Below are 12,728 nucleotides of genomic sequence, written 5' to 3' on the forward strand. Positions count from 1 at the left end.
AAGAGAGGCACTTAAACCGTCTAAATTTTTGATATCTGATTTGATGCTGCACTACCAGGCCTGGTGTCAGCTGTCAACTCATCAGTTATCGTCAAGCTGATTTGCAGTGACAGTATAGTCACCACAAACAAACTATATTCAACTATAGGTCTGAGCCTTAATCTGCATGCTTTAATTGTTTATCTTTTACTTTCCATGGAGTAAAATGCAGGAAAAAAACCCAAAAGGGTATTGCAGTTAATAGTTCAACTCATACAATTTTTGTTCCATCATGAAGAACCACTTAGGTTGGAAAACACCCATAAGATCATTGTGTCCAACCATTAACATTGCCAAGTCCACCTCGAAACCACGTCCCTAAACACCATAGCTACACATCCTTTAAATACCTACAGGAGCGGAGACTCAACCCACTTTCGCAGGCAGCCAGCTCCAATGCTTGACAACCCTTTCAGCTACTGTGGGGCCCAGACCTGGACGCAGGACTTGATGCCTCAACTAGTGCCAGGTACAGAAGAACAGTCACTTCCCTGGTCCTGCTGCCAGGACTCCATTGGCCTTTTTGGCCGCCTGGGCACACACACTGGCTCATGTGCACCTGCTGTCAACCAGCACCCCAGGTCCTTTTCTGCTGGGCAGCTTTCCAGCCACTCTACCCCAGCCTGTTGATATACTGCCTGATATAGTGCCTGCGGTGCTGCCTGGGGTTGTTTTCATCCAAGGGCAAGACCTGGTACTTGGCCTCATTGCACCTCATAGCATTGGCTTCAGCCTATCAAAGCAGTGAGTCCAGATCCCTCTGCAGAGCCTTCCTGCCATCTAGCAGATCAACACTCCCACTCAACCTAGTGTTATTTGTGAATTGACTGAAGGTGCTCTCCATCCCCTCATCCAGATCATTGATAAAGATATTAATCAGGGCTGTCCCCAATACTGAGTCCTAGGGAACACCACAGTGACCAGCCGCAGCTGGATGTAACTCCATTCACCACCACTCCCCAGGCCCAGCCACTAGCCAGCTCTTAACCCAGCAAAGAGCACTCCTGTCCAAGCCACGAGCAGCCGGTTTCTCCAGGAGGAAGTTCTGGGAACCTTTGTCACAGGCTTTACTAAAGTCCAAGTAGACAGTACCCACAGCCTTTCCCTCATCCATCAAGTAGGTGACCTGTCACAGAAGAGACCAGGTTGGTCATGCAGGACCCACCTTTCATAAACCTGTGCTGGCTGGGCCTGATCACCTGGTTTTGCTGTACATTTTTTTTTCCCCATGCAAAGATTATTCATACCTTTTTTCTGTTTCTGTGTCACGGTTTACTTGAGGAGGCTCTCTAAGCAGAGATTTCAGTGAGCTGAACTGCTGAGTAGTACTGTCATCAAGAACTAAGAAAACAGGCACAGTGAGTGAGTCAAGTTCCACAAGAATGTTACTGTCAGGAGATGAAAAAAAATTCTCATACTGTATTAGACATACTCTACTTAGGGTGTGAGAAACCATTTTCAAAAGACAGAAGCATGCCAAAAGGTTTTTTGAGAACAACTGATCTTGTCGCTGTATAAGCATCAGTTTTAAAGTTTCTAATGTCAGTTTTGCCACATGCCCAGTCACACTGGCTCTTGAATGCCAGTACAAGACAGTCAAACACTGCTGAAAATATTTCAGGACACAGTGCATCCATTGAGTGCTCTTCACAGACTTGTTTAAAGACGCATCCTGGTTTAGCAAAGTACATTTCACAAACTGAACAATGCTGAAAAAGTGGATAATGCAGTTCACTGTGTAATTCAGTAACACATCTTTCTCTTCCGTATTTTTTGAAATCCCTATCTGCCATGCACCAAGGAGGTTTTTCTGAATGGAATATAGTTCCAGTGATGATTTATCTTTCTCTTCAATATCATCTTCTGCATGGATGGTATCAAACATTGATGCAAATTCTAAGCAGCCTTGATCAGCTTTACTAACAAACGAATGGATTCTTTCGTTACAGAAGCTGGAAGGGTTATTGCAAAACTGCTTTTCATTGTCTGATTCTTCTTCATGGTCCTAAATCAGACAAGCAAAAAATCAACAGTTTAATTCAAGTTTATTATTGATAGAGAGAGAGAGCATAGACTGTTACGAACCAACATTTAGTGAGTCTCACAAATGAAATTTTTATGCTCAATTACCTTGCTTAAATGCTAGTACATTTAATAAACTGCAATTTCATCTCAATCTCAAATTAAATGTCATTATTTGCAAAACAGTTGGGCAGACAGAAATTAAATTACCTAACAACAAAATTACACTGCCAATACAGCAGTAGATACTATATCAGAAAGTGAAACCCTGTCCTTCATTAAGCCTAGAGTACAAGACAGAGATTTTGCCAGATACCTGTAAGATATAAAAGCTATTCAAAAAAGCTCAAAAGCTTCAAAGAACAAACCAAAATGCAAAAGCATGAAATGAAGTTGGGAAAGGCTCTTCAATAGCTATGATCACAGGGCCACTCTTCCAAAAGACAAATACAGATTTTGGAACTGATTGAAGAACCCTCTAAAACTGAGGATAAAGATAAGTATCTTATTTACTAAGGATAAGACTGTTACTAAAATACTCTACAGCCCCATGCATTTTATTATAAAGTGAAGCTAAAGTATTAGGTTTCCAGGGAGACCTTACGGGACCTTTCATAAAGGGGGCTACAAGAGAGCAGGAGAGAGACTTTTACATGGTCAGGTAGTGATAGAACAAGGGACAACGGTTTTAAGCTGAGAGAGGGCAGGCTTAGATAAGGTATTAGGCAGAAATTCTTTACTGTGAAAGTGCTGAGATTCTGGAATGGGTTGTCCAGGGAAACTGTGGCTGCCCTATCCTGGAAGTGTCCAAGGCCAGGACGTGTAGAAGGTGTCCCTGCCCCTAGAAGAGGGTGGAACTGGATGATCCTTAAGGTCCCTTCCAACACAAACCATTCTATCTACTGAAACACAGTAAATTGATATATATGTAGATTGGCACATACTCCTCCAAAAGTGAATACATACTGAAGGAAATATTATGCTTGAAAAAAAAAATCAAGTATCAGTTGAAGAAAATAAGCATGTTCCTCACACCTATACAGAAAAAGAGAATTTAACCAATATTGAATTATTTTAAATACATGTAACAAGAACAAATAAACCTTTTTTTTTTTTAAAAAAACCCCACTGTTATTTCCCCTTATAATACCTTAAACTTGTGTAATTTCACAATTGTAAGTGGAAAAATGCCATTAAGTACCAGTAAATCCATGGTTTTCTCATTCATTTCTGTTGTGTCCTCCTCCAGGAATCTCGGAATGGTGGAGAAGATAGAACTTTGATTTTGAACTTGTTTTAAAAGACTAGCTTTTAAAGACATCAGTGATCTTAAATACCAAGATCTCCCTTTAGACTAAAAGAAATAACAACAACAGAAAACATATTATCAGTTTCTAGCAAGACAGACACTTTCTAAACAAGTCAAGGAAATTGGTGACTGATGTAAAAAGCTCCAGTTCAAAAGTCCCAGAAAGACAGGGAGAACAGGTCAGCAAGCATCTGTTGCACAGAAACAAACTATCACCTCACCATGCTTTGGGGAGCAGAAATCTCTCACACCAGACAACTTTAGTTTGAAAGAATTTGCTTTCTTGATGCCTAGAAATTTGCCTGTATGTAGGATTTTTCTGCATTTTTACTACACGTACCTCTTTAAATCCTCAAGCTCACTATTCTAGCTTATGCAGGAACACCATGATAGCTCACTTCTCCAAAAATCCAGAACAGAAACTGAATTGCAACTGAGAAGTTGCATTCTATCAGCAAATGCAAGTATTCTGAACTAAGTATCTGTTATATCTTATGTGGTCAGCAACGGTACCAGGACCTCTTCCCTCAATGGTTTCCCTTCTCCCAGACTTTGCTCAATTTAGAAGTGACAGAAAATTAAACAGAAATGCTTTAATTAAGCTTTAATTGCCACCCTTGACTGAACAGCTAGTAGACAAATACATGCAGAACCATTGGGACAAAGTTAGAGAGGACTTACAGAATTCTTTCTGCATCATTTTGAAAGGGTGAGTTTGTCAGAGCAGCATAATGCCTGTCAATGCCCTGAATCAACTGTACAGATGTAGAAATCCCTGCTTCTTTTACAGTTCCAACAAAAAGTAATATAGTGACAATTAAGACTGTCCCACCCACTACATTTTACTGAAATATCACCCAGACATCAAAGGAATAAAATTTCAGTAAAACTGTATTCATTGTTTGGCAGATCAACATGTTTAAACAACTTTATAATTCAAAGGTATTCAGTCTAGATTTTACACTTTTTCATGCACATGAAATTTTTTACTTAAAGCCTGCAAAACAGTTCATAACCCTACCTTGAAGTTCAGCAAATTCTGATGGATATTTTCAAGCTGTTGGGTTGAATCAAGCAGAAGGGATCTTATAAATCCTGATGGCGAAAAGTTGTTAGGAAATCTGAGCAGTGTTATCATATATCCATCAGAGACAATGAGGTAGGGTAGTCTTGGATGTGAAGCAACAGAGAATCTCTGTCTCATGAGGTCACATTCAGAATCTGAAGAACCAAGAGACTGGCTGGAGTCTCGACAGAAAGAGCGGTGCTGTCTAAAATAGAAATACATCAAAAATTAAGAAGCAACTATCATATGTAATAATCACAAACAGGAATAACTTCATAACATGTAATACCATGCACTCTACTATCCAAGTAAGTCCTTTCAGAATCCTAGCGAAGTGTCTAAACTTTTGCAGGATGAGTGCTCTGGATAACACTATTTATGCTTGCAAGATGCCAGTATTTTACTACAGTAGCAACTTCTTTTAATTTAAAGAAATTAAAACCAGCTTTCAGTATTCATTTATTATTTCATTAGTAATAATTGTACTTTTTCATAATTTGACTTTAAATTTCTATCTCACACTTTCTTATCTAGCTCTTATTTGTTATGACAAATACTGGAATATGAAATTTGAAGGGTTACGCTATGAAAGTCATATATGAAAGACAAAAGAATCCTGAAAATCTGAATCTCACAATTTCAGCATCAGTTAGGACATTCAATAGAAAAATTATATAAACACACAAATCTTCTGTTTCAGAAAGGTCTTCCTTATACAGAAATCCCTCCTTACTGAGTTCCAGAAAACTGTGTAATACATGTATTCTATTAGCCACCTAATACATTGTGTTTATTTGAAAAAAAAGTAGCAGCATACATTCAATATCTCATCATAATTCATGTATTTTAATACATTTTAGTATCTGATTTTTCAACCAGATAGTGTAAGAAGGTAGTATACCGCTTTGAATGCCTTCACAAGGTTTTATATTTACACACTATCTGGTTTAAGGCATGCAAAATTAGTAAGATTTTTAAAAAATAATTAAAGCTAAGATTCTATCTTGTTTTCTCTATTTGACTGTGTTACTTTCAGTTTATGCTAAAGTGTATTTATCACCTTCTACTCTCTCATGCACCCAGCAGCATAACCTCAGAATTCAGATCTAGAAAATCCCAGAACAACATTTTTAAAACTACCTAGTTTCTGTCCATGCAAATATGTTATTTACAATATCTTACATCAGATTCTATACATAAAATTAAACAGTGAGCAGAGAAATAGCACTGGATTAAAATAAATTTGCACTTTAAGCACTTTCGTAAGTTTCATTTTTTCTTCTTTCATTAAAAAATGCTAATTTTAATTACTAATAAATTCAAACAGTTTTAGAAAAACAAATCACTTTATGTATACTTACATTGTCGCAATGTCAATTTTCATCACGACAAACGCATTATAAGAAATAGAAGAGAACTATGAATGAGAAACAGATATTGGAAAGACACATGAAAAGCAAAAGAGTGAATTTGAAAGATTACATTTATGCAAAATTATAATAAATATGATAGAAAGTAAGGTAACACCATAAGACAGAAATATATAAACCTTTTCAAACCCTTTTACCTGTATGTTATTAGTGGATGAAATGGAATAAACTGTGCTGGTCCAAATTCTACAGAGCATCCAGAAGCAATTAAGGTCAGCAATTCACCCATACATGTCAATAAAATCAAAGATCCACGTTTTAACATGCAAGCCAAGAAAAGGCTATCAGGAGTCCAACACATATCGCCAACCCAGTAAGATCTAAATTGGGCAGGTAAAAAAATATTTTTTCTCTGTCAAATTTCTGCATCAGAGAGTTAGGATAGTTATAAAATAAACAAATAAGCCATAGCACAAAACAAAAAAATCCACAACAGCAGGAGAAACAGCATCAATTACTGACCTGATGAATCTGGATGGGGTCATGCTACTCTTGCTACTACAACCTCGAAGGCTACCCGAAACAGTTACAAAATTCAACGTATTTAAAAATAAAACCTGAGTTGCCTAGAAAGAAAAAATAAATGTAAAGACATCATAAATGTTTGTATCAAAATGTCATTATTGTAAAAAAAATGTCTACTATTTACTTATGCATTATATTTGGTGTACTGGTAACATTACTATACATGAAAATGACATTGCATTTCAATATTTACTACTATGTGAATATTTATTAAATTCTACACCTTGTTCAACACTTGAAAAATAACTAAGAATTATGATATACTTAATATATGACTCAATAGTCTTTTTAACATAACTTTTTCTAAAACACTCAATGTAAGATCTGTCTTCTTTAGTCTTTCTGGTAATTAACAACTGGAGGTTTGAAGGTTTGCATCATCCCAACTTGGTACATCAAATAAACTGGTCCATGTTCCCCATCATCATAAGCATTAAAAAGTACATTAAAATTTGACCTCTGAGTTGTTAATAGGAATAACACTATGAAGCGGGAACTCCAAAACATGTTAGGCTGAGGCTTGACTGAGAATGGATGCCTTTTCCTGGTCTTAAAATCAAGAGTCAAACACGGTTAGAAGGGAAAAAGGGATTTTACCTTGGTATTTATTTTAAGGATCCTTAGGTGCACTACGTCCAGGTCAAATGCACCGAAATGCACACTACGGTGCCTCCCAAAAGATCGGGTATAGCATTATAGGTTTTACTAATTAGCATATCTATCAAAGATTCCCCAATGAGAGGCTTGAATGAGCCCCCCCTCCCCAAGGAACCTTCCCCTGGATGGTTCTATCTTGGTTTACAGAATGTGTTCTGGAGAGGACCTTGGGGTCTGGGGCACACTGATCCCTAGCTATGAAGCTTCTAAAATGTTTAGTCTCTCAGCTTGACAAACAAGTCCAAGAACGTAGGCAAAAAGCACTAAGAATACAGAAGTTGTAAAAAGGTATAAAAGGGGTTTAAAAGAAAAGGCAAAAAATCATCATGGCATCAGAATCACCCAGAATCTTTGCAGATAAAATGCAGTAACTGAAATTAACTTCTTTATTATCGCAGCTTAGAAATGACAGAGGATCTTATACCTACTTCTAACTGAACATCACATTCAAACAATTATGAGCTGTAGTTAAAAGTTTTTAGCTGTGGATATCAATGTGAATGTAATTCCATGTCCCCTTATGAGTGCTGACGAATCACCCTAAAACTGTGTTTTTAAATCCTCGTTACCACTTCATTCAAACTGAACTCTTAGCTTAAATGATGCCCTGTCATACATACCTTTGGATTAGTTTGGTTAACAGCTACTGCAAGCAGAAGTCCATCTCCTGCAAATGCACATAGCAGAGCTCCCCTTGACTTTACAGACACACACTGAGGAACCAAGTTAACAAGAGAACAAGTCTGCTGTACCCACTGGATCTGGTATGGCAAAGAACTGAATACCAACAAAAAGACAACAAAACCAAGTGGTCACTCCATTTTGCAGAATGGGATTATTCCTATATAGTAAAAAATCATGCAATACAAAATCATATAAAGCATGAGCTATAAAAAAAACCCCCACCTGTTTTTCTTCATATGCTTTACGAATGAAAAAGAAAAATTGTATTTACTCAAGTTTAAAAATTATATCTGAGCACTAAGAATTATTTTTATGGGATGGGAATTTGGACTGTAAGTCTAGAACATGCAAATCTATATAGATCAATGACACATAATTGAGGCACTTGCACTCTAGCCAGGAAGAGCTTCCTCAGACCTTGTAATACCATCCACCCCAGGAATACTCAGAATTTGAAAATCAACACTATGCGGCTCTGAACAAAAATCTGTGGATGACCCATTACTGAAAGTGTTAAAGGACATGTTGGATTATGCTTCCAGCAACCTGATCTAGTGGAAGGTATTCCTGCCCATGGCAGGGAGGTTAGGCTATGTGACCTTTACAGGTCCCTTTCAATCCAAACCATTCTGTGATCTTAAAAAGATTCAAACCATGACAGAAAATACAATTCTGTCTAGAAGCATGCCGTCCAACTGACAGGAAAAAAAAAATAATATGAAAAAATTAATTAAAAAACAGCAAGCAATGAAACTAAGCCTAAGTTGGCATAAGAAAATATTAGTAAAATGTTTTAGAAATGTGGTTACAATTTCAGGCTGCAACTACTATGATGTGAATGGATGGATGGATGGACGGACAGATAGACAGACAGACAGACATTTCTGCACTGAGTATTTTATGCTCTATTTCATTTTTTATTTTACCAGAAAGGAATTACCATGCCCTTGATAAACTGAAGATTAGGTCAAGGAGGACATCATTAGTAAGTCAGTATAAAAAGAACATCATATAACAAAAGCAGTTGTACCACATCATGTGTAGGACAAAATTTTAGCAAATTATTCAAGTAACACCTGCAGAGGACATATCCATTTAAACTCATAGATATATATGTCACCCAGCAAGAGGAACGGACTACACATATACTCCAGATTATTACTCAATTGCATTTTTAACTGGTTGTATCAGTATAACTGTGTCAGTATTTGGTCCCAACCCAGATAAAGACACACTATTCTCATCAAGCAAAAGAAATGGAAAGGGCAACAGAAAACCAATAAAATACACAAATCCGCATAATAAAGAAGAGGAAGAGGTAGTCAGGGCATTCATGGCTGTATAAGAAATATAAGAAAATATAAAATAAGCAATATAAGAAAAAACAAGAAAAATACATTCTATTATCATAATGCAAAGAACTATGACACTAAAACACATGTGCGTGCCAACAGGCATATGTATACATAGCTACCCACATAGAATGAAGAATACACACATTTTTATCTGGGTGTAAGCTGATAATGAAGTATGGAATATGTAAATAAATGCTGTTATATTAACACATTTTACAGGGGACATGTAAAGGACAGGGGAGAATGGCTTTAAAATCACAGAGGGCATCCTAAAAACATACATATGTGAACATAAGTAGGTGCTTATAACCATAGGCTAACTGGACATCCATGTAAATGTGTTCAGTTGCATCTCTGAATCCCAACTATAAAAAATAATTAAAATGTTCCTGAAGCTGTTGTAACTTCAGATATCTTTGAACTTACCTAACATTTTTAAAGGCACTTTCATGCCATCGAAGAATCAAAAATGTGAGCACCAAACAATCGCCAGAGTAAAACACAAAAGCAGATAAACAGCAATCACCTAGTACCTGTAAAAAAAGAGAAAACAATCAAAACAATCCCAAAAAGCTCATCGCACACAAACTTCTCTTTAATTATCCATGTATTTAGATCAATAGCTATTTCAATTCAGATTAAATAATACAATGTTGTCATTCAGAAATGTAAAGGCTGCCAAGAATATAAATAGGCCAGACACTCTGATCTGATCCAGTATAGCTGTTCTTATGTTGTCATTAAATGTAACAAAATGCCGAAGAGGCAGACATGGCTTTCAAAATTCACTGAAGCTTTTGTTGCTCTAATTTAACTAAGAAATAAAATGATTGCTTTACGGTTTATTTCTTACCTCATTTTGTATGAAAGCAGCATGCACTCCAGTTTCTTTTTCTTCAGTAGAAGGCAATATGACTGATTCATCAGGTAAAATTTGTGTCCAACGCCCAGAAGAAGAGTTTTTACAAGAGGCTGTATTTTTGTGTTCTGTGCTCTCCCAAAGAAAGACACATGCTGTAGGAGTAGTTAATAGTACCTTTCTGCCATCTCCAGATACATACAAGTACAACTTCATTGAACACTCTGGAGGGAAAAAATAACAACAAACACAACAATGTGCCAGAACAGTTTTTGTTCCGTCATTAGACATAAAATTAAAAAGAATAGAAGAAGCAAATTTTACTTCCCATCTATGACAAGAAATCCAAGCTGCCATGTTAAGCGTCTTAAATTTCCAGCTTCACCACTGATAGCAGACCTTGGGCAGCAGTAATGTCAGATGGACATTCATCTCTATGCATCCTATGAAGTATCTTTCCCACAACACTCAGCCATTAGAGATGTTTCCTGAGATTGTCTAAGGGCTCTACTATGGATTCCTTTTAGCTCTTAAGTGTACTACTGATCTTCCCTGAAATTACAGAATTTCTTCTGCAACACTTAACTTTACAAGCTGGTATCAGTGACGCTATCCAATACAAGGCAGTATTTGATACTTAAGTTTGCAAATATGTGTCTTGACTTTATTCTCTCCAGCTAGCATTTGTCATAAAAGCCCACCTAGAGAACAGGCTTCAAATTATCCATATACTGTTTACATCAAATGTATATCTGCTCTAAAATATTGATAACCTAGTCAGGAATGCTTTTTTACAGTAAAAAATTAACCATTAAAAAAATACACTTACAGTATTTGAAAATGAACTATTTACAGGGATTAATAAAAGAAAAATCTGTATCACCCAAATAACAAAGGACATTTGCCAAAGTTTATCTAGCATACAAATCATACAAATGCAAAACAATATGATAATATAGTTTTTACTCACGTAATAGCTTTTAAAGAATGGAAAACAAGTTTCCCTCTATTCCATTTTTTTACAGGATTAATTGAAAAGAAACCTACCTTCTGCTGCTGCTACTACTTTCTTGGACTCTTCGATTGCTGGCACAATTTTCAAGTAGTCCCAATCTTTATTCCAAAGAAATAGCTCTCCTGTTGTAAGTATTCCTGCCAACCAAGCAGCTGTGTTCATTGGGGAAGAGAAGTTTTGAAGGATATTACTGTGAAGTACTTAAAATTACTTCTCTTCCATCTTAGCCACAGTTTTAGAGCTAACAGTGAACTGGCAGATCCTTTAGATATCTGCCTTTCCAGACTCTTACAAATACAAATAAAATGACCTCAGTTTATAATACATAAGCTATTATACTTAACCATTTCCTGATGTTGTTAAGACAACCACATTTTTCAACAATGACTGCAGCGAAGGGATTTTCTTCTTTGTCTTCCCTGAAGCCAGGTTAATTTCATTTATACGTTTACCATCTAGAAGAAAAACAGCCTCTTTTTCCTATTGAAAGAATTAAAGAGCATTTAATTTTTTCAAAATGCTGTTTTCTACACAAGCTTGAAAAATAATGCTGAGATAAAAAAATGTTAGGGGAAAAATACAGTAAGAGCAGCAATTGCCATATTAACTTCATTCTTTGGTATATTTGCCTTACAGTACATCATATCTACCATGGACCTATACTGATGATGAACTTGATTCACAGGTTTCAAACGACCAAACAATTTTACAGTTATTATTAAAAAGTTATTCCAAGTACCTCAACTAAAGTACCTGCTAAAAAATGACAAAAATTGGACATTAGCTATCTTGTCTTACAGTGTTTAATTGAGTGAGATAGCTGCCAGTGATTTCAGTAGAAAAAAAAAAAACAAACCAGCCTTAAATTCAAACTTTCCTAAATTCAAATCATAGAAGCAAAAAAATTAGTCTCATTTTATCGAAGTCTAAGAAAGAATGTCTTTCAACAGATGCAGGATGCAATGGGGAAAACCAAATTGTTCTCATTTCCCATAATGTACTGTAAAAAAGGTTATGAAAACTAGAACCATCAAAGCAACAATCTCATCTAAGGTGTGGGTCTTTGGGGTAGGAAAAAAAAAGGCTCTGCAATGTTTCCCTGAGAAATTTTGAATCTCCAGCCTCATATCAATAAGATAAAAATCGTTTATTTTGATAACCCTTAAGATGCACTCAAATCACTTCTTGAGGTTGTTTTTACACCCTCCTAAAGCAAGTGGAAGTGCAAAGTATTATACAATTAAAACTCTTTGCAGAATTTTATATAACGAGTTCATTGCACTTACCTGTCCAACCCATGATATGCGAGGCCATGGTTTTCTTTGCTTGATACACGTAGAGATGAGCACATCTAGCTTAATCTCCATTCTTACTAAACTTCTAGGTAACCATTACACAAAAAAGCAAATAGTGGTTTTTTCACACATTTACAGAGAAACTGAGAAAGAAAAAAAAATAGACCGAAAGTTTTTGTTATCTGGGGGCAGGCGCAGAGGAGAGGAATTCAGACGCAAAGTCCTGACTATCTCTAGCAGCTTCCTGCTAAACACAAAGAGAACTGATGCTTATCCGTACCTCCAAACTATATTTTCGTCCGTGCAGCTCAGCGGCGATGTGCTGCTCAGCCGTGCGGGTTATCACACACTTGCCAGAAGCAGTTAAGAGAGAGAAGAAGCAAGAACATTGCTAAGAACTCCAAAAACGCACAAGACGAGGAAAACGTCCGGCGAGATCAGGAACTCCAGGGGCAGGGGCGCCGGCCTGGCG

The 12,728-nt window shown here is 36.6% G+C and overlaps 1 protein-coding gene across 1 annotated transcript in view; it reads right to left on the reverse strand.

Annotated features, from left to right (window-relative positions):
• Positions 1–12,722, reverse strand: part of CUNH5orf42 (chromosome unknown C5orf42 homolog) — a 59,704-nt gene extending 46,982 nt beyond the window's left edge. The window contains 12 exon segments of the mRNA XM_017730234.1: positions 1,287–2,044; positions 3,263–3,415; positions 4,392–4,641; positions 6,004–6,186; positions 6,329–6,432; positions 7,669–7,825; positions 9,514–9,620; positions 9,941–10,170; positions 10,994–11,113; positions 11,306–11,441; positions 12,248–12,399; positions 12,537–12,722. Coding sequence (XP_017585723.1) covers positions 1,287–2,044; positions 3,263–3,415; positions 4,392–4,641; positions 6,004–6,186; positions 6,329–6,432; positions 7,669–7,825; positions 9,514–9,620; positions 9,941–10,170; positions 10,994–11,113; positions 11,306–11,441; positions 12,248–12,328 — 2,279 coding nt within the window. The 5' untranslated portion in view covers positions 12,329–12,399; positions 12,537–12,722.
• Positions 12,723–12,728: the final 6 nt, after the last annotated feature.

This window comes from Corvus brachyrhynchos, unplaced genomic scaffold (assembly GCF_000691975.1).
Source record: "Corvus brachyrhynchos isolate BGI_N302 unplaced genomic scaffold, ASM69197v1 scaffold42, whole genome shotgun sequence".
NCBI classification, from domain to species: domain Eukaryota; kingdom Metazoa; phylum Chordata; class Aves; order Passeriformes; family Corvidae; genus Corvus; species Corvus brachyrhynchos.